This window comes from Arctopsyche grandis, chromosome 1, assembly GCF_051622035.1.
Source record: "Arctopsyche grandis isolate Sample6627 chromosome 1, ASM5162203v2, whole genome shotgun sequence".
NCBI classification, from domain to species: domain Eukaryota; kingdom Metazoa; phylum Arthropoda; class Insecta; order Trichoptera; family Hydropsychidae; genus Arctopsyche; species Arctopsyche grandis.
In genome coordinates this window covers 24,218,039-24,240,265 of record NC_135355.1, presented here as the reverse complement: position 1 = coordinate 24,240,265, position 22,227 = coordinate 24,218,039, and the positions used below count along the sequence as shown (strand labels likewise).

The 22,227-nt window shown below is 35.0% G+C and overlaps 3 protein-coding genes across 5 annotated transcripts in view; 1 reads left to right on the top strand and 2 right to left on the bottom strand.

Moving 5' to 3' along the window:
- Positions 1-22,227, top strand: part of Ubr3 (Ubr3 ubiquitin ligase) — a 62,681-nt gene that overhangs the window by 28,662 nt on the left and 11,792 nt on the right. Inside the window, exons 2-10 of the mRNA XM_077436737.1 lie at positions 2,192-2,405; positions 2,499-2,627; positions 2,703-2,841; positions 2,922-3,043; positions 4,006-4,147; positions 4,226-4,454; positions 4,527-4,706; positions 4,788-5,020; positions 5,104-5,259. Coding sequence (XP_077292863.1) covers positions 2,192-2,405; positions 2,499-2,627; positions 2,703-2,841; positions 2,922-3,043; positions 4,006-4,147; positions 4,226-4,454; positions 4,527-4,706; positions 4,788-5,020; positions 5,104-5,259 — 1,544 coding nt within the window. The remainder of the gene's footprint in view (positions 1-2,191; positions 2,406-2,498; positions 2,628-2,702; positions 2,842-2,921; positions 3,044-4,005; positions 4,148-4,225; positions 4,455-4,526; positions 4,707-4,787; positions 5,021-5,103; positions 5,260-22,227) is intronic.
- Positions 5,428-10,362, bottom strand: LOC143915942 (uncharacterized). Of its 2 annotated transcripts, none has more exons than XM_077436764.1 (8): positions 9,507-10,362; positions 8,368-8,509; positions 7,977-8,114; positions 7,683-7,900; positions 7,509-7,601; positions 7,259-7,386; positions 6,195-6,569; positions 5,428-6,120 (listed from the first exon to the last, which is right to left on the bottom strand). In XM_077436764.1, exons 1-8 carry the CDS (start codon positions 10,017-10,019, stop codon positions 5,805-5,807), a joined length of 1,923 nt encoding a protein of 640 aa, XP_077292890.1. In that variant the 5' UTR covers positions 10,020-10,362; the 3' UTR covers positions 5,428-5,804. The 2 variants fall into 2 exon arrangements, with proteins under 2 accessions (XP_077292890.1, XP_077292900.1); XM_077436774.1 differs by lacking the exon at positions 7,259-7,386 and adding an exon at positions 6,937-7,064 and having other exon boundaries at positions 9,507-10,306.
- LOC143915925 (uncharacterized) overlaps positions 17,855-22,227 on the bottom strand; it is a 23,656-nt gene continuing 19,283 nt past the window's right edge. The window contains exons 1-8 of one of the 2 annotated variants that reach the window (XM_077436747.1): positions 20,926-21,490; positions 20,524-20,665; positions 20,139-20,276; positions 19,620-19,837; positions 19,436-19,528; positions 19,132-19,259; positions 18,684-19,058; positions 17,855-18,615 (exon numbers count right to left, since the gene is read on the bottom strand). In XM_077436747.1, the coding sequence (XP_077292873.1) occupies positions 18,198-18,615; positions 18,684-19,058; positions 19,132-19,259; positions 19,436-19,528; positions 19,620-19,837; positions 20,139-20,276; positions 20,524-20,665; positions 20,926-21,462 (2,049 nt within the window). In that variant the 5' untranslated portion in view covers positions 21,463-21,490 and the 3' untranslated portion in view covers positions 17,855-18,197. Of the gene's footprint in view, positions 18,616-18,683; positions 19,059-19,131; positions 19,260-19,435; positions 19,529-19,619; positions 19,838-20,138; positions 20,277-20,523; positions 20,666-20,925; positions 21,491-22,227 lie in introns of those variants that run through there. The other variant, XM_077436754.1, reaches the window with a different exon arrangement.

Genomic DNA, 22,227 nt, shown 5'->3' with positions numbered 1-22,227 from the left:
TGACTAGTACGTACGTACGTACGTACATGTCTTGTCAGTTTTTTTTTTAATATTCATTATGTTTTATGGTATGAAGATTGAATTTAATTAAAAATATCAATCTCCTTGTGAACAAAAGACTATTTTGTGCTCGAATCCTGAAAATAATGACACGCTACGAATGTAACGTTCAGTCTTTATATTAATTAGTACGGAAGAAGAAGATTAATTATGGCGTGTATTTAATTGATCAGTAATTTACTTTTGATCAATAAAAATAACTAAATTTTCAGTATATATTTCGAAATTATCAGTGAGTATTCTAAATGATCAGTACGCTGTGATCAGTTGTGATATATTCAGTTATTAAACTAAATGATCAGTTTTTAAACCAAAATGATCAGATAATAAAATGAAACGGTCGATGATGATTATAAGATGGTCAGTAATATCAATCGTGAGTGAAACGTAAAAGAGGTATGTAAAAATGATCATTTCATTTTGACAGCCAGAAAATCGTCGTTGTTGCCATTCGATTTAGCCACTTAGCAACATTTTTTTTATTAATCTCCTCCCCTCTCCGTTTTCAACCCCCTCGGTCCTCGCTCTTCGCTCCAGGTTCAGTTCAGTGTCACTGTCTCAGTTCTCGCGTGTGACAGTGAGACTGAATAATATTAAATGAATAGTGACAACCCTAACTTAACCTAACCCTTAAATAAATAAGTGTTGATAAATATAGATGAAATAAAACATATAAAAAAGATATTACGATGTGTTTGGATGGATATTACGGTGTGTGGAGAGTGGGGATGGACAGTAGCGGGGTGACGCGCTATCACCCAACTGTCGAAAATTATAATTTCACTGCTTTTTAATCAGTATTTAGATAAAATACTGATCAAAAAGGATTTATTTACTGATAAAAAAATAATTATTTACTGAACAAAAATGAATAATTTACTGATCGTTTTTTATATTCTACCGATCATTTAGAATAAGTGACTGATCAAGTTTATAATTAATTACTGATATATTTTTCATTTTTTTTTACTGGCCACTTTTGGAATTATAAACTAACTAAATAATTTGTGGCCATTAATTATACAGAAAATGGAGACACAGAGTGGTACGCGGCACGTCGTTTTTTTTTTTTAGATAATTTTACACATGTAAAAAAAAACTAGCACGCCTAATCTATACTAACCAAAACACACCCCTGGAGTGTTTTCGGTGATATTTTATCCTTGTATTGATATATTGGTTATATGGGTGGTTCGAGTATTTTAAGAGTTGTAGAATAAACGATATAATTAGATCATATGATTTAACAATGACATGAAGATACGCCCATCACAGCTGGAAACCACGAACACATCCATGCCGTACAATTCAGTGTGTATTTACCAGGGCTTCGAATCGGGACTTAACAGAAAACCAGAGTAACCGCTATTTTTGCCGGAACGAAAACCGGAAGGGAACCACAAAAAATCAATTGGTATTTTCCCTTCGTACACATTAAAATTCCCTACTTCAGTCGGTATTCGTCGTAAGCGCAACACGTCTCTAACGTCTTACCTCTCAGAAAATTGCATTATGAAATTTATATTTTCAAACAAAAAAATCGTTTGAATGCGGCCCTCGAACATTTATATTTTTTTCAGTGCTACTCGCGAATCCTTAAAGGTTGGACAGCCCTAGTCAGTAAGAAAAACACCTATTCGACAAGCACATATGTATACGAAATAAATATGCTGCTGTTTTTCATTTAAAATACATATATGTCAAATCCAAGACGCAAATAAATCTTTCACGATCGTTTTGTTCATGATCGCATCTCGACATATTTTTCATGATTTTACAAATTTACCATGCGGTGCAGCATAACCATTAGCTTCGGAGCGTGGCACCCGGCTTTCATACAAGTACCATAAAAAGTTAAATAAAAACATTAATTTTTTTTTAAATTTATCACTCGGAGCTGAACTTAAGACCGAAAAAATCATTATTTTTTCGGGAACGAAAACCGGAACTGAACCGATATATATATTTTTTTACTTGAACCGGAAAGGAAAAAATAACGGTTCGAAGCCCTGGTATTTACCATTATATCAATTATGTCGGATATAATTATTATTTCATTTCAAATGTGTAATTTTGTTCGATTATTTAGTTAACAGTTTATAATATATTTGCCTTTATTATCTATTTGCAGTTCGAGGATTCGACAACCATGCAAAATGTGGATTGGTCTGGATACCTCACGTGGTGGCGTATCGATGTCGGACATGTGGAATCTCACCCTGTATGAGCATATGCCGAGATTGTTTTCGTCGCGGTGATCATTCTACACATGACTTTAATATGTTCCTATCTCAAGCGGGAGGTGCGTGTGATTGTGGAGATACTTCTGTCATGAAAGAAGATGGGTATGTTATTTTTTTTTACGAGGCTCTTTTATGCTTCTTTTGTAAATAATACTATTTTAAATGTATTTTATTTTGAAATATTTTCTTTTGCAGATTTTGCAGTAATCACGGTGTAAATAATTGTGCTAGCAAAAGTCCCGCACCTTCAGATCTAATGTGTGTAGCAGAAGCAATGATGCCTAGGTTAATTTTACGATTGCTCCAATATTTTAGAGAAAATAGGTTTTTTATATTTTTTATTTTACTTGTGATATCACATTATGTTTTGGATTTTATTAACGGTTGTTTACTCGATAGTTGGGGACCTCAACCAAACTCGGAAGCTTATCGATTGGCCGTCCAAGAATGTGAAAAGTATGTAACTATGTTAATGGAATTCAATAATATGGGAGAATTGATGATGAAAGTCATGACAAAGACACTTATTAATCCTGAGGTATGTTTTTGTTTTTTGTTTTATATTTAATGTGAACATTGTATAATATAAAAAAGTTCCATAAATTAATTTTTTAACAGGTTTATAAAAGTTTGGTTGAACCCCCATTTCCTGATACCCCATATGGAGAGTATTTGGAAAATTCAAAAAATATGTACGAAAGAGCAGTTAAATCATTTCCATCACCTGATCCGCCCGACGAGTAAGTTCAATTAAATGTCTAAGTATAAGTATCTTTCCCGTCGCTTTCCTTGTGTCTGAGGGTCGTAATTTTCTCGTCTTCGGACTTCTATAATGTGGCCCATCATGGTTCTTCAGCCTTCTCGACACCCTACAGCTCGCAGTGACTCTAATGCATTTTTCCCAGTGGCAGTCCTGACCTGCTCACTCTATCTTGTTGCAATTGTCGTCTTCCTCTGCTTCCCATAATAAGCAATTTTTCCAGGCTATACTGGTCTCGCCTCACAATGTGCCCAAAGACCTGGAGGATACGCCTAAGACAAATGGCATCCTATGGCCAACCTTCAGCTTTTGCTGGATGAACGCATTGGTTCTTGCTGTACAAGGGATTCTAAGCAGCGGTCTCCAACACCAAGTCTCAAAACCGTCTATTATTTGCCTTTTTTGAGCTTGTACTGTCCATGTCTCCACTCTGTATAGAAAAAGGGGAAACCCAAACCTCGGACTAGACGAATTTTCGTAGATACGGTGATGCCTCAGTCTTTCGAAATTTTGTTCAGATTCGTCACTGAGCTTTCTGCCATGCCAATCTGCCTTTTTATTTCCGTCTCACATCCTCCATCATCTGATTAATGAACTCGTGTACAACTTCAAGATCAGATAGAGCATCCGTCCTCACGAGTTGACCATGAGGACGGATGCTCTATCTGATCTTCCACTACGGATGCTCTTTATGACACGATCCACCGTCATAATCTTTGTTTTCGCTCTGTTTATGTCGAGTTCCAGTATTCTGCTTTCATGTTGCAGACGACGAAGTAGATCCGCTATTTTCCCTTCTATGATAGTAAAATCATCGGCGTATCTTAGATTGGATCTAATTGGATTACCCCCCATTTTTATCTTTCCCTCCATCGAGCGCCCTTCTTATGATGTATAATTATAGTACGTTATATACTTTTTTAATATAACTTAAAATTTTAGATACAAACATTTACCAGCTCTTGGTAAAAAAATGCAACACGCAACTTTACTAGAGGAATTTATCTTTTGGACATTTAAATACGAATTTCCTCAAAATGTAGTATGTTTTTTATTGAATATGTTACCCGATCAGGATTATAAGGTTAGAAAAGAGTTATTTTTATATATGATTCTGATAAATGATCTAAATTTGTTTTATAATTTGGTTGTTTAATTTTAGGAGCACCTGACGCGCACATTTGTAATGCACTATGCTCGAATACCCCTAGTATTGGAAATGTCAGCTGATCCTGATATGTTGAGTAATCGTGTTGTTCATATGTCTGTACAACTGTTTTCTAACGAAGCACTCGCCTTACGAATGGTTAATCAATTGTCATTGTTACACGTTATGGTTATATCTCTCAAGTTAATGATGACAAAAATATTAATACAGAACACATTACACGGTATGTTAAATATTTATTTTTACGATGTTAATGGTGTATAAATGTTGCCTTAATGCATGTTTTTATTTACAGATCAAGACAAAAATTGTCATTACGTCATCGATTGTGCTAAGCGTGTTATGAAAGAACATTGTTATTGGCCGTTAGTATCAGACTTTAACAACGTACTTTCGCATAAAAGTGTGGCCTTAGTTTTCTTGCAAGATTATACGCTAATTGATATGTGGTTCGAGTTTCTATCGATGCTTCAAGGTACGTTATACAAATTCGTTTCGATGAAAAATTACAATGATATTTCATTCTATTGTATTTCACTACCGTGTTTTCTTACAGGTATGAACGTTAACGTCAGAGAATTGGGTAGTCATGTTGAATTTGAGCCTTCTTCATACTATGCAGCTTTTTCGTGTGAACTTGAAGCATCTGCTTATCCAATGTGGTCAATAATTTCACATTTAACCGATAGCACTCACGCAGACTTGGCGAAAATATTGATTCGTTATTGCGTTAATTACTTGAACGAATGGCTGAATGGAATTTATTTTACACGTCCGCATATGGAAAGGGTTCGTTTCATTTTTTTTATATCAATTTTTCTGTAAGTTATTATCGACTTCTTTTCATATATATATATATATATTTTTTTCAGTCTGAGGTTATGCGGGCGTCTTTTCATTTTCCACTGCATCGGTATTTGGCGGCTTTCATCTGTCAGGCTGTGAGACACATGGATGTTCCAATCACTGATTTATTACCTCACACCGACATGCTGATGCTACTCATGATGCATCCCCTCAGGGTTCAGGTAAGAATGAATTTTAACCATTATTATGCCGTAATTGTAGCAATCCGACTTGTCCATCATATTCAATGTATGCACATATATAATCACGTTTTTCTGGTTTCGAGTTCTCTCAACATTTTATCTGAAAGAGGATTTCCAATTTGTAATAATAATACACATGTTTCTTTTTGTGGTATTTTATTTCTCTTAAATACAATTATATATAATGACTTGATACATTTAAGTTATTGAAAAATAGAGAAAGTATAAATTAAATTCGAAGAAATCAATCACTGACTTATCCTATTTGTTCATACATATATCTTACATCTATACATTAATTTAAAAAATACTTCGTTGGAACGTCAAATACTATAACACTTGTAAGAAACATGGTACATATAAAGATATTAAGTTTTTATTATGCATTTCGATTATTATTTTACACAAAATTAAAATACATCACAATTACAATGAGAAAAATATATTGTTTCTACAATAAATTATCACAATATGTATCAATCTACCCGACACTATTTAACTTATCTAAAAGTGAATGTAACTAATTAATTCATCATATCATCTATCAAAAACACTGGAATATTATCGTTAATGTGTTGTGAATAGTCGTAAGTGATAATTTTTGGTGCAATGAAACCGCCTGACCCCATCATTCCCTTGTGGTACAAGCCAGCTCCGCTCAAGGGTACATGTATATCAGAAACAACCGGTTGGGCGTCCAAAAATGGTACTGTGCTTTGAGCAGCATCCTTATCAAAATCGGAGTGTGTGAATTCTATAAATTGATCTGACGTCGATAAAACTACCGATGGTATCGATATTGAGGTTGGTACATCCGGATTGCGTAAACTCAATTTGGACCTGAAAATTTAAAAATTTGTGAATATCGTTTTTTCATCTTACATACTTAAGGACTAGTATAAAACCAAAAGTACCTTGGTTTGTGAGCAGATGCATCAGTGTTGTCGTTGCTGATCCATTCATATTTGTGACTATTCAACTCTCCCGTTGTGAAATTGTACGGCATTACTTGTATTTCAAAATTCAAATGACTGCCTAGTTTCTTGAAACGCACTCCCGTTAATACATATCCCTGGGGTCCTTCCAAGTCATCCAAATCGATTGCTCGCTCTTCGTTAGACATCTCGTGGTAATCTTTTCCTCTGACAGAGTATTTTAAATTTTTAGATTTAACTTCACTCCATGTGACGCTATTCTGATCTATTTTACCTCCGGGTAATAATTTGCCTTCGCTTATTTGAATGTTAATCACTCTGTTAACTTTGACAAATCGTAATCCAGTAACTACCCTAGATTTCAAAACATAAGTATTACAAATTGTGATTTAAAAAAAAAATTATATTTTACTATGGATATTTGGAAATGGTTAGGAAACATGCACTACTTGTTATACATAGTATCCCAATTCTGAAAACCAGAATCTCAAAAAAACCATCACCTGTGGAAGTAAAACTACATGATTAAACATTAAATTAAGATTTGTTTACTGTGCTTTCTTTTTGGATTTGTTAATATTTAATATTATTATCATGCAAATAGATATATTAGTATAGTGTACATATTATTAGAAGTAAAAATATTACATTTTAAAAGTTAAAAAATGTTTAACCGAAACCAGATGTGGATTGAAATGGTTATCAGAATGTGGATACTGACTTTTGATGAAGAACATCAGCTGTGACTTCATCCATGCTGACATAACGATCACTCATTGTGCTAGGTTCGTCGCACACACACAAACAGTAGGAACAATGATACAAGCCCCATCTCCACCACGAATCTACCTGTTTTTATTTTTAACAAATACATTTAAACAAAGCGTACGAAACTGTCGTAAGATGTTGCAATCGATCACGATTCAACCGGTTCTTTAGAGATAATGCGATACTCAATAGGGTTCATTGTCGGAATAGGCAAGTCGTTAATAGATTTGAGGCAAGCTTGGAAGCAATCTGTCAAATATGTCATGTAAACTAACTTGTTGTTTTTAACATTAGATGTGACTTCTCTTAAACTGAAGTACCTATCCGAATCAGGCCCGTTTTGATCGCAAATGCACATACAGTATGAACAATGCCAGAATAGCCATCTCCACCAAGAGTCCACCTAATATTTACATTGTCATTATATTTGCATAATCATAAACTTTGGAACTGATTATGCTTTTGCATAATATTAACTTAAATATGTATATGAAAGAAAAAAATTCATTGTAACGACGTTTTTACCTTAGTTTGGCCGCGCATACACGATCCTTTTTTCCCCAAGACTCTCCCATTCTCATATTCGATCCATTCGTATCGTCTACTTGAAGTTTTACTCTAAAAAAAAATGACAATACATTCAATGAGATTGATGCGGATTTTAGATATGTATTACCAAATCGATCATGGGTTTTGTACCGAGGGACAGATTGACATGTCCGAGTCTATGTACGTGCAGGACAGAATCTTTCCATTGCACGGTGGTTGACGCGAACAGAATTGATCCTTGAAACATCCGTGATTTTTCGCCACTTGATAGTATGCACAGTTTTCACGGCATGCGTTCTGGTCGTTCATGTCCACTTCATTTTCGACGTATCCTTGTAAAAGACGGGTGAGAGCCACGTAGGTTTTTCCTGGATGATGATGTGGACAGCTTTAGTAGTTTTCGCATTTACATAAATATTGTTATAGCTCACAAAATTTCAATACCTTCTTCGTGACGATGGGGATCACAACGCAAAACTGTTCGACTGGCCTGAACCAGAGCACTCTTGAGGGACACCATTTCCGTACTGATTCGCTTCTGATAAGCATCTCTCGCTTTAATTGCTTCATCCGTGGAATTTCCTGAAATTCATATATATTTGTGATAAATATTCTCATTGAAAATGCGTACAAGTGTCAACGAATAGTGGCATTGACCTTTAACGTTGATATCATTTTACCTTCATGCTATAATTTTTATTTTTATGTACACATTTCGCAATAATTGACCAAAACAAATGAGCAATCGCTCATTTATTGTACGCGAGAGCTGATTTTCGTAGTCAATATCGAATTTATCGTGAATTCTAAATAACAAGGGTGAATTAGTTAATACCGTCTTCGTAGATTTTGAGCAGGATCAAGGAGAATTGTGTCATGGCGTACGCTTTGATCTGAGCCAGGTTCACAGTGTTGTAAGTGTTGTAGATAATTTGCTGCATTGACATCTGCATCGCACATGTGTTACGTTTCGCCTCCTGGGAAAAAAACAAATTAATTATTCTTTGTCAAGCGCAGTTATTTGCCGTGAATTACTCATTGTTATTGATTTTCTTATTATATGTTTATACCATATGTACAGTTACTTTGCCACTTTCTAATCAGGTGTATAAAATGTCCGCTGAATATTCTCGAATACCTGCTTGTGTAGCAATAATGAAATTATGACACAGTTTGCGATTGAAAGGAGCCATGCCGAATATGATTCTTTTCGCAGAACGTGCGCCAAATTATTGTCAATTCTGCGAATGCTAATTTACCTGATGCGTGTTTGCAAGATTTTTTTATCTTATTTTTTCTAACTACACGGTTTTTTTTTTATCTTATGTGTGGTTGTATTGTTGTTTTCGAAACACAATTTGCTGTTCAATGGAACACAAATTGCTCTTGAATTTGAATCTCATTTTTCATCCATTAACATTCCCTCTTGTTTTGACTGCATTCAACACTTGGTTTGTATTGCGCTGATCAATTTTCATTTGAAATGTGATTTCAATGTTTCAAATGGCAAACCACAGTAAGCCGTGACTACTACACTACGTTATTTTCTGCAGTTTTTCAAGGTTAGCTTTGTCTATAATTGCCTTTTCTCATAATCAGACACAGTATTTGTTTTAAATTCATAGTTACTTTTAATATATATAACACAAAAACATAACGATACGTTTTTGTAGTACTCAAAGTTGAGTACATACTATATTTACTAAAAATTGATTTTTTGATAAAATATTATCTTATATACATTGAGTAAACTTCATAATCAGTATGTAAACTATACTTGAGAATATTTTTAGAAATTGGAATATGGTTTTTAGACCTGCCAAAATAATTTTAAGCTCAAAACTTACTTTGAATGAAATACTACTAGTTTAATATGGCTGCCTCCATAATCTAAATAAAATATTAAAAAGCAAAATTTGAATTGCATAACAAAATGCAATTCTTGTTACCGTTTTATTGAATATCACATCATACCTCGAGGATCTGCCTGTACAGACTTCCGTGAATGACGATCTTGTCGATCTGCTCCGCCGACTTGTGGGCCGACCTCCCCGACAGCTGGCCGTTGATCAGAGTCATCCAATCCGAGTGCGGAGACTGGACCCTCTCGTTGGCCTGGTGGCGGACGAACCGAGCGAAAGTCGCGTACATCTTGTCGATGCCGGCCAGGTCCTTGGCGAGCACAGTCCACACCCAGAAAGACTCGACGACCTTTCCTTTGTACCACGAATCGTACGGCGAGGAGTGTCTCTTCAGCCTCTGGTCGAAAGCGTCGAACACTTTCGCGACCTCGACATCCCGGCCGGGCCTTTTGGAATTGGGATCTTCGACGTCCGTGATCACCTTGTCCACCATCGAGATCAGGTCCCTGCGAGCCGCGTCCAGACCCGTGGATTCCGCGAGCGGATTCTCGTCGCGAAGATACGCGCTCGCGCTGGTGCATATTGCGAGCACCGTGCAGCATAGTAGGAGCACCGTCATTGTCATTGTGAAATTCGGTGTGTGCTGGGGTTTATTTGGTACGCATAGCACGTCGCGCCAATTAGTGGACAAAGGAAGTCGTCTGGCGTCCCCCCCTTCCTTTTATTTTAATGTTACCGATAAAGACGGCTATAGAGTGCGCAGCTGCTCACGTCCGGCTCCGTGGGCTGTCGTGCCCCTACTGATCGGCTATCGAGTCGAATTGTGTGTCGTGAGTGGTGAGTGGTGACTGGTGACTGTGACTGGCGTTGTTGACCGCTGATGTGCAGAATAGCCAACTGCCGCGATACTATGGGGGTATTACTAGGGATTGTACAGGTCTATTAGCTACAGAAGGCGCGTGCACAGTACTCATACAAATGCATTTTTCATATACAGGCTGTTATTTATATATTTTATTTCAACCGATCGTGTAATGTTTTTAAGATCTATGATATAATTTGGGTGGCATATTTATTTAATATTTTAATACGTACCACGAATAAAATGATAAATAGCATTTTTTTAAATTATAAGTAAAACAAACGTACGTATGCAAAAATTAATACGAATTAAAAAATGAGAAAAAAATATAGGATATAAATTATATTAAACAGGAAATAAGTGATTTTAAAAGTGTTCGAATTTTGATAATAATGCAGTCCTTTTCATTATTATGTATAGACATTCTTCTTTGTCGGCTAGTATTAAGTCCCGACCGTTACAAATATAATAAAATAAATTCGCAAAGAAAGCGCTACACTTTGTTGTTTATTTGCTCACTTCAAATTTGTTTACTGTTGGGTGCCTAGACCATCAAAATATTTTTTCATTATTTTGCATAGAATTGTTTGTCGGCTTCAGAATTTTGTAGCTAAGTCAGAACTTGTCATAAATAATAATAAAATAAACTTACAAAAAAAATATTGCGGCGATCTTTGGATAATGCCGCAGTACATTTACACCCAGAAAGTCTACCCGAACCGGAAGTGTTTCTAATCTAAATAAATACATTGTTCATTTTATAATCTTATTTTTGAATTTCAATTTCAAACTTTTCTATTATAAGACTTTACTTTTACTACTCTACTACTAAACGTACTTCTAGTTTTACTAACCTTTTCTGATTTTCTTTAATTCGTTACTTCTTTGCTCGTTTTGGATAGTCTTCTGTTTCTATACAATGTCGTATCATAATTCTTCTACGCCACTTAATTCTCCATCACTTGAAGAATCCATATATTCGCTATCAGAATATTCTACTTTTATAATGTCAATGAAATTGTCCGTTAAATTATCGAGTTTTGGTTCCAGTTCAATAAATTTTTCTTCATGTTTCCAAGATTTTGTGAGCTTCCAAGATTTTATCAAGTACAAACTCTTGATGATTTTGTTTATTGTTTTTTATTATAGGATATAGGTTGTGTCGTTGATGGCTCCGATATTGAAGGTTGCGATGTTGGCGGTTTATTAGCCACCACAAATTGATTTCGTACTTCACAAACAATTCGCTGAACACTTCTTTTAGAAACACCAGTCGCTTCCGCAGTTGAAGCATATAAATTTTTCATAAAACTATTTCTTTCGTCACTTTCACTATTCAATACACAATCCATGAAATAGTTGAAAACATTATACACAATTTCGCGAGATTGTCCCGTTAGTGTTTTCCCAGATCCAATTTTATTACAAAGCATTTTATTATCATATATCCACTAATTCTAATGAACTAACTCCAATTAACCAATTAGCAAACAATATAAGAACGCGTTACGTCAGTTTGTGGGGGTTGATCGGTGACTGACCAGTGAAACTGGAAAAAATCACCCTGTAGTGCACACTTGATCACTGAGCAAAAATCACCGAGCAATACAAAAAATAATTGTTGTTTCTGTCATGCTCGGAAAGTGGGTGCGTATGAAAGGGACCAACTGATTGTCCTAGAAAACAGATACAAAAAATCTTATTCATATCTTCACGGATACAATATACGTGTTTGTATTGGTACGTGCCAGCTTTCGTTGCACGAGCTATAATATCGATGGCCAAAAGTTCGCCATCGGTAAATACTACATTAATTAAAAATCGATTCGAATGGCGTATTGTGGATTGTGCAGCGCCGGTTTATCATACATTGAAAATAAGCGTGCGTTTGGGGGCCCCGAAATCGGCCTTTGCTACCAAAATTTACAACTTTCAAATTATTATCATTGTCCACAATACGTTCTTAATTCAAGAACAAATGAAATTAATAATTTTAAATACATAGAATTTTAAAATGGGTGCCATTTATCGGCCCGGCAAATAAAAATAATGCCCCTCTCTAAAATAACGCCACCCACCCCTACGCAACACTATCATCGTTTTTTACGGTAAACGGACTACTAGTCAAATGTGAACCGGTCACAGGACAACCGGTCGCTCTAGATCGGTCAAACGTGATCACCCGACACCCGAAAATTGGTCACGAAAAAACTGGTCACACGCAAAAATTGGTCGAATTTAAAGAGTGACCGGTTCACATTTGACTAGTAATCACTAGAGGTAGGATAGTCACAGTGCTATCCATTGTTCGGCAAACCTTTAACAATGCATTTACAACCTTTGAACAATACACGGTCCCCTCAGGCTCCGGTGACTAGTAATCACCGAACCGTTTTTTACCATGATTTTCAGTACATGGTTTTTCATAAGGATTTTACAAAACTATATTTTTTTTAATTTTTTTACTATATGTACTTGAAATACTAACAGTGGTTACTATTTTTGGCACGGCTGTAAAAATAAATTACACGATAAATGTCAAAACGACATTTAATGTCAAATCGACATCTAGGTTAACGTTTTTAAAAAAAGTAACCACAAACAGTTACATCTAATAAATAATAACATCTAATAAACTTTTTTCATTTACCGGTATACTGGTAGTAGAAAAAATTATTTACGGTTTACCAATTTATGAAATTTTATGTGGTTACTGTGGTTTTTATTGACGCATGCCATTCACTAATGATTATCACGATACTGACCTATTACACTGTCAGTATGGATCGCGTGATAATATTGATAGTGTGATAGGCTCCATTTAACGTGCTCAAATACAAAGGAGGAGGGGGATTGTTGCTTTTGATTTCGTTAAGGGCAGTGAATCTTAAAAAAAAATGCTACTCTACCCTACGCAATGTGTGTGAACATTTCCAGGTATATACAGACCCATGACAGCATGTTCTTACCACTAGCGTAAAACTCGTTTTTTGTCGATTTTGTTAAATTTTAGAACAGGAAATGAAACAACTTTTTATTATACACGCATAATATATTCATCAATAATATTTACAAAAAAAATGTAATTAACTTAATATTTAGTTGTCCCTCCCCTATTTTTTATAACAGCCCGAATTGATCTCTATGCATGACTGTATTGTTTTTTTGATTTTTGAATTATTTTTCCATGTATCTATTATTTTTTCTTTTAAATTATGTAACGTAGTATTAGGGCTGTTATAAAAAATACTTTTTAATACCGCCAACAATTTTCAATCGGATTTAATTCCGGTTAATTACCTGGCCATAACAAAATTCGAACTTTTTTTATGGTCAGATAGTTGTTAATTGTTTTGGCCGTGTGACATCTTGCATAAAAATGTAATTATGCGCATTCATCCCCTCTGATTCAAAATAAGGCAAAAATACGTTCAACAAATTTTTTTTGTATTGATCCTGCCCCAATGTACGGGTCCAGCCCCTTTTCCGCTAATAACGGACCACACCATACAGATGCATTATATTTTGTTGTTTGAATGGTGCATTCGTCGCTTAGCTTCTCGGAAGGTCGTCTTCTGATGTATTGGACAACATCTGTCATTGTCCTTAGAATTGTTTCGTCAGAGAAACAAACCTAAAATGAATGAAAAATTAGTACATAGGAGGTTATCAAGTATTTTTTAGTTTAATATTAATATTTAAACAATAACTTTTTCCAATCATCAACAGTCCATTGCTGATGTTCCTGAGCTTTTTTTCATCGTTGGTGTCAATTTTGGCTTTTTTATGGGAGTTCGGCTCTTGACGATAACTTCACGAAATCTACGTTGCATCGTCCTTGTGGAAATATCGATACCCTCTTGGTTCAGAATAGCTTGAATGCCTTTATTAGGCACCTTACGGTTCTCCAAAGCTATGGTGATGATTTTTCGATCCGTTCGCGGTGTGGTTTTTCGTTTTCTCCCACATTTGTCATATAATGTAGCAGTTGGAGAAACTCCCGATTGCACCAATTGTGCAATATGGGCTACCGTAGGGTGAGAAACATGATTTTTTTTTTTGCAATTTGTCTGTAACTATGTTTTTTCACTAATAAGCGTTGCAATGGCCATTTTCACATCTTCTGAAATGGTTTTTTTGGAGCCATTTAAAAAAAAAGTTTTTGATTAAAAAATCAAAAAATATATTAAAGCGAACGTAAAAACACAATAATATTAATTAACAACTTATATTTAAAATATTTAAAAATAATTAAATCATAAGTCTATTTTTAAGTCAATAATTGTTAATTTACGCAGCGTGTTAACCCATTTGAACCCAGAGCTCGCGTGAAAACACATGTCCCATGTGCCCAGGACTATTTTTTCGTTTATTTTCCAAAATCTTTGAGTTATTTCATGGGAAATATTTTTTATAGGATAGGGATGGATAATTAATTGATTTTTCAACATTTTTAATTTTTTTTCAAGGTGGTGTCGTGAACGACCTTTGGGGCTAATGAAACATGTTTTTTAAAATAAAACAAAAATCACAATGGAGTCACATAATCAGTTATAATACTTTCTCACTGGTTATTTGTAATTTTATTGTTAAGAAATTTATAAAATTAATTCTAAAAATAACAAACACGCATCTCTTCGATAAAATGATATTTTCAAATCGCATAACATAACACACGTAGGTACATATATTGTGACATATACACATCGTCAACAAAAAAAAAGGGTGCACCCTTTTAAAAGAAGAAATGTCATAAACGAGATTTTGGGTTCAAAAGTCGTAAAAACAAAATACATGAAGACAAAATAATTAATTATTATGATACGGTACAAAACATTTGTCATGCAATGGAATTTCACAGTTATCACAAACGGAAAACGTTTTATTTTTACAGTGTCCACAATTTCTCCTTTTCTGTTTGACCAATATCAAATGTCTTCCAACTTCCTTTTGATTTTGATTAACTTTGCCGGGTCTGAATGGGACCAATTGTTTTCGTTTTTGACCATAACACTTGCACAACGTCTCTGTTACCTGTCTGATAAATCCTAATTTATCAAATTTACAACCAAAACTTTTACTTAGAATCCAAGCGTTATTCACAGCTACATCGATGTTCCAAAACAGAATAGGCATGTACCATTTTTTCCCTCTAATACTTATGTTATAGTTAGAAATATGGTTATCCATTAGATCAACCCCAACCATATATTTATTATACATATTTATACTAAATGGTTGATTGATTTCCACCCTACTTTTTTCTTTAACCGAATATCAGTTTCCAGGGGTGATAATATGTATGTATGTGGAATCCGGAAGTTGAGACTCATCCCAATTATCAATTTCTTCCCGTATCTCTGCAGTAGTAAAATTGCATTCTCTGGAAAAAAATATGTGTCATTATCCCAAGGAGTCATATACGACTCCGTCGACTTTTGATTTTTTTTTCAGGAATATGAGATATATAAACGCAATTTCTCTTATGCATATTATACAATAAGTCCTACTGTATTAGAAACATAAAGATAAATATGTAAAAATAAAAAACTTACGTATGTTTTCTCTTCGACATATCTGCAAGTCGAAAAGCGCTCGATGTTATTCCCTCAAAACTACAAAAGGAACTGATTTAATTTCGTGTGACTTTCTTAAAATTCATCACCAACATCTAACCAAGCGTAACGAAAGGTTTTACGGCCGGCCTGAGTGATCCCTTTATTTTACGACGCAAAATTGTAAAATGCCGTGAATGACCGCGCTGGCATACATCGAGTAAGTTCATAACTGACCGCGTGGGTTCAAATGGGTTAACAGGGCGAAAACTGACCGTGAACTGATTCTTTGTTTCTTTCATCCCCAGTTTCAAAATTTTCGGTTTTTTTCACCACCACATGTGGGTTGCTATTCAATCTATCTACCAGTGTTAAAATAAATACGTGTTTCCCACATGTTTGTCAAATTTGTCACAAGTTATGGGTCTGTACATCCATAAACAGTCGTTATTTCCCCAACCAATATGACGAATAGGCTAATTTTAGAACGACATATTTACGATTTGTGATTCAATCAGAGCGGTGAACTCATTATTAACCTTTCCTTGTCGGTGCTGTACGCTGATAATAGAATATCTCTACCAGTGACGTGCGTGGAAATCCCCATATTTTTGTCGCCCAGCCTTACTAACGTATGTGAGAGCAGGATACAAGAGGACTAGGTGATATCCCCTTATATCCTGCTCGCGCACACGTAAGTAAAGCTGTGTGATAAAAAAAGTAATTCATAACTAATATATCGCACGAAAAACAAATTATTATCACTGGAATTTATTTAGAGGCTTTTCTGAAAAGCCTCTTCCGAAATTTGACCGAATTGCCGGCGCCGGAGGTGTCAGAGGGGCGCGGGGGCGAAGACCCCGAAGGGCCGGAGGCGCTCTGGGCGTCGGGGGCGCTGGGGGCAAAGCCCCCAGGGCGCCGGAGGTGCTAGTGGCGTCGGTGATGCACAAAATGTATCACTTCGTAATTTCTAATTCGTGCATCAATTTCTTTCCGAAACCAGCCATTTGATTCTGGATTCTAGAGATGCACACACACACACATTCGTTCATCATTTCGAACGGGTTAGATCGCTAAGTGTATAATGTGCCACTTTTTATTACGATTAATATTACGTGTACGTGCGCCTACAAATTACCTTACATTATACTTATATAACATATAACTTTATTTTTATTCGTGTTTCAATTCATTTTCAAAACCACCCGTAAAAATCAACGGGCACAACACTAGTTTCCAATAAAGTACGTTTGTTGGATAGGTCCCGTAGGTCGGTAGATGAAATTTTTGGGTGCCAGAAATTCCGTGATCTAAATTTTAGTGACGTGTGCGAGATCGCTTTGTGCGGAATAATCACCGACTCTGTTTCCATAACCTCCTATTTTGTCTGTCAAACTGAACGTTACTTCACATTTTTAGTGTAAGTTTTTCTATTTTTTTTTTAGGAGGATGGGAGGGGGGTCAAGGCCCTCCACACCCCTTCTGTATGTGACATTGCCACCTTGACACCTTGAATTCATATAAATCATTATTTTTTTCCTATTTGTTACATTATTGCAATGTATATATGTTTATTTTACGATGGGTGTTTGCACATACATGCCAATATGTTTAAACTCCCTATCGTCTATTTACCTTTTTCTTGACTGTTGATCTCAGATTAGGAAAATTTACTTATTTATTTACTTGAAATTTTTTATTTATTTATTTGAATTTATACGCGATACGCACATTCTGATTGTACGTTTTAATATTCAAATAAATATCAGTAAAATATTTAGTAAGTATAAAATATATAATAAGTATGTATATGTAACCTTTAATGAGCTGACTAATTGATATGATTGTGGTTGAGAGTTAACTCTAATCACAGGATATCCTGTGGCTCTCCAAATCTAATATTTGTACATTCTGCTACTATGATCATTTTACTTATTCTCTAGTTAATAATATTATATGTCCATAGATTTGCTGCTAGAATATTTTTTACTGATTCTCTAGTTAATAAATTTCCATCTCTGTTATGAACTTTTTTACTTATTTCCTACATAGATTAAAATGGAAGCTGTGAGATTTTGATTTTGACACTGTTGTTTAAATGATCGTTCAATGACATGTTCAGAGGGTACAGACGGACAAAGGAACATTGATTTGCATGATTGGTACTATAATTATTTCATCCGACCTTTTATATCATTTATTTTACTAACATTTCTTCACATTTATATTATACATGTTGCCATAACATATATGGTCTTATCTTTTTTTTTATTTCAAAACCATGAATTTTAGATATAATTTTATTACTTAACGTTTGAACTTAGATTAAAAAAAATCTTACTTTCCTTAAAGTATTATAGTAAGCATAATCTTCAAATAAATTATATTACACTGCATTTTCGTTAAAAAAATTAATAAACCCTTCTGAGGTGGCTTCATTCGAGGAGGATGTTTCATCATCAATAATTTCAATTTCCGAGACTGTGTTTTCCGTTTGTGTTTCTTTTTCGGATTCTAATTTAAACAGTACTTCAAAATGGTTTGAATAATCGTATGTGAATATTTTAGGTGCTACAAATCCTCCTGAACCATAAACACCTTTGTGATAGATACCAGCGCCGCTCAACGGTACTGGTATTTTAGATATCACTGGTTGTTTATCCAAGAATGGTATTGTAGTTTGCGCTGCATCCTTAACAAAATCCGTATGTGTAAATTTAACATATTGGTTGTTGACTGAATCAGGCATTGAAGGTAAGTTCGTGATCGTTGGAACATCTGGAGCGTCTAGTGTCAATGGTGTCCTAAATGAAATAAACCATGTTATTCGATTCCTGGTATATTTTTGTTATTTAAAAAAAAAAGCTTATACCTTATCTTGTTAATTGTCACTGGCGTGTTGTCATTACTTATCCAAACATACTTGTCTTTATGCAATTCGCCTGTTTCGAAATTGAACGGCATTGTTTGGATTTCGAAATTCAGATGTGGTCCTAACTTCTTAAATCGGACTCCTGTCATTATGTATCCATGGGGTCCTTCCAAATCATCTAGATCGATTGCTCTCTGTTCGTTCGACAGTTCATGATATTCCTTGTATATTTTGGCATATTTCAAATCCATAGGACGAATCTCTTTCCACGTTACACTTTCCTTATCTATCTTCCCACCTGGCAATAGTATCCCTTCGCATATTTGCATGTATATTATCCGTTTAAGTTTTACAAATTGCATACCAACAACAACCCTAAAATTGACAATTTTAAATCTCGGTATATCGAAACTTCGTTCAAATGAAACATACAAACATATGTACTCACTTATTCCTAGCGACGTCTGCGAGCTCCTCCTTCAAACTAAAGTATCTATCTGAGTCTGGTCCACTCTGGTCACAGACGCACATGCAGTAAGAGCAATGCCAAAACAGCCATCGCCACCATGACTTTACCTTCAAATGTTCGTTACATTGTACATATTTGCGTAATTGAAAAATTGGGAAGTCTATTGGATCAATTCCTCATTATTAACTTAAATCTTAAATTGACTATTAGACTTTAACCCTTCAATTACTAATTACATACAAATTCACATATCGAAAAGTTTTACTTCAAATGAGTCGTATACCTTTGTGGTGGATTTCGAGCACGCTTTCTTGCGACCATAAGTTTTCGAAGTTTTGTATTCGATCCATTCATAACGCCTTTTTGAATATCTGTCCTAAAAAATCACAAATTAATAGAATTGAAATGTCCGTGTTATCGAATTTAATGTTGTATAATAGCTATTGTGTTTATCATAGAAACTATACCGATTGACATATATTCATGTCCGATTCTACAAATTTGCACTCGACTATTTTTCCATTACATGCTTTTTGTTTAGAACAGAATTGTTCCTTAAAACAACCCCTGTTTGTAGCCAACTGATAGAAGGCGCAGTTATATCGACACATACCGTCTCCGTTCATATCCACTTCGTTTTCGATGTATCCTTGTAGTAAGCGAGTTAAGGATATGTATGTTTCGCCTAAATAAAATAAAATAATTAGAGAAATATGGAATAGAAAAGAGAGACAGGAAACGGATACGGGAATGGTACTGAACAAGTATTTAGATGAAGTATGACACAAGCTAAGGAAAAGTTGTACTGTCTAATCATTAGACAATACACCCTTTTTCTGGCTTAGATTCATCCATTAGACTCGATCTCGGTCGTGATAAATGAGTGTCGGTCAAAATAGGAAAGTGCAAGTGTGTTGGAGATGTCTTCATCCCACAGTGCATTTCTATTAGTGATAAATTATTGATTCGAGTAAATATAATATAACCTTCAATGTGTTGCTTCGGATCATTTCTCCATAAAACTCGACTGGATTCTCCCATAATTCTTTTACAAGCTGCCACTGCCATGATTATTCTTTGTTCATATTGTTGTTTTGATACTTTCGATTCAATGGTAAAATTACCTAAAAATTATTATATTATACTATAAACGACTTAATTTTCAAAATGTATATTAAAATTGTTACTTATTTATAATTATTATTAATTTTCTAAGTAACATCTGTGTATTATTTATTTGTGGCGTCGCCTGATAATGACTGAAAGAAATTTATATTTTATCAAAGTTCATTCTCATTAACTTGGGTTTATCAACGAAACATTTTTATTTATATTTGTTCTATCCTACATAATTATTCACATTGCGCAAACCTTTGCCATATACGCTCAAAATCATCCAAGAATACTGCATCATGGCGAATCCTTTGATCTCTGTCAAGATGATAGTGTTGTACATATTATATAGCAATTGATTTGGTGACTGCTGCATGTCCCACATGTAATGATTCGACTCCTGTAACGAATGAGCAAACATCACACCAAATTTACGATATCCTGTCTCTTGAATAGAATTACTATTATTGTCCATCCAGTATAGGATGACACTTATATAGGTAAAACGCATATGCTGTCCTTCTCAATCCAATTTCAACCAATGACATTTTGCGCGTATAGTGTTCTACTGTCTGCACGAAATGCTATTGGTCGAGAGGTGGTGAGAGAGATAGCGTGTACGTTTTTCCTAAGTCTCTTCCTAGAGCGGACTGAGTATACCTTCATTGTCTCCAACAGCATATTCAAAACGCCAGGATTGATAAGACCTGGATTCGACACGGGTGAAGTAATCATGCTTATTCTTTCCAGAAGCCCTGACACCGAGTCTGGATTGTGCGAGACACACCACATTGCGAAATCTTCCAGCGTTATTCTCTCTGTAGTGTTCGGATTCTTCATATATTCGTGCATAAGTTTTGAAGTCGAGCTGATGCGGGATACAAGCTCGCTGAGCTCGTGTAGCTTCAGTTCTGTCCGTGTGTTTTTGCTCAGTTGAGACACTAGTCCGTACATTTGTGCCTCTGTATTCTTCACCACACTGTCTATGACCTGCATCTGATCTTGTAGTGTATTTAAACTTCCGGCTAGGTCACCTAACTTGACATCTTTGTGCGCTTTTAAATGTGTCCAAGCATGCATTACTGCACCAACTGCACTCACAGCCAATTGGAGTGCTGGTATCACTGCTACGGCCGAATTACCCGGAGGTAGAGTGGCCAGCCCAATTATCGACATCGCCACTATGAGAGCTTTCATCTCGACGTCTCGCCTCCCACTGAAGCAACATACTGTTTATTGCTTGATAGCATAATATTATCGCTTCACAAACTGTGTGATGCGATACAGTTTTTTTTATTATTTGATTTTTTCCCCACAACTTACATTATTTTTATTGTTAAGTTGCTACTTGCTACCCATTAATAGACACAATTCACATTGTGTTTATTTCATTTAATCTATATGTGTATATATATATATATATATATATATATATATATATATATATATATATATATATATATATATATATATATATATATATATATATATATATATATATATATATATATATATATATATATATATATATATATATATATATATATATATATATATATATAATAAATACAAAATAATTTAAGTTTCTCTGGTCCAACGTGATCAAGTCGACCTTTGCGTGGGAAACATGTACATATGTAAATACATACATGTTTTCAGGTGTATTGATTGATTTGATTTATCATTTTCATCATTTTCTTCATGAGGAGCGGTTTCTTCGTCGGTCTCCTTGCGAAAAGTCCACTATCTCTAAAGTGTCAACGTATAGTTTCCACACTAATGTCGATTGAAAACCTTTAAGGAGCATCTCGTCTAATTTCTGTAGCAGCTTTGAACCTTTCGTGTAATGATTCGCGTGTCAATAAACGATCTTCCCTCCTAGATGCCTGTCGTTTCGGCCCAGTCCCCTTTTTTCGTTGTAACGTTCCAAATTCCCGTTCTTTCTTCAAGATTCTGAAGACA

What these genes read in the sequence shown, in the direction of transcription:
- LOC143915942 (XM_077436764.1), bottom strand. Translation starts at nt 10,019, where the DNA reads ATGACAATGACGGTGCTCCTACTATGCTGCACGGTGCTCGCAATATGC. An exon ending in GCTCAAAATCTACGAAGACG is followed by an intron (nt 8,115 to 8,367) that starts GTATTAACTAAT and finishes TATGAATTTCAG; the next exon opens with GAAATTCCACGGATGAAGCA. An exon ending in TCCCCATCGTCACGAAGAAG is followed by an intron (nt 7,901 to 7,976) that starts GTATTGAAATTT and finishes ATCATCATCCAG; the next exon opens with GAAAAACCTACGTGGCTCTC.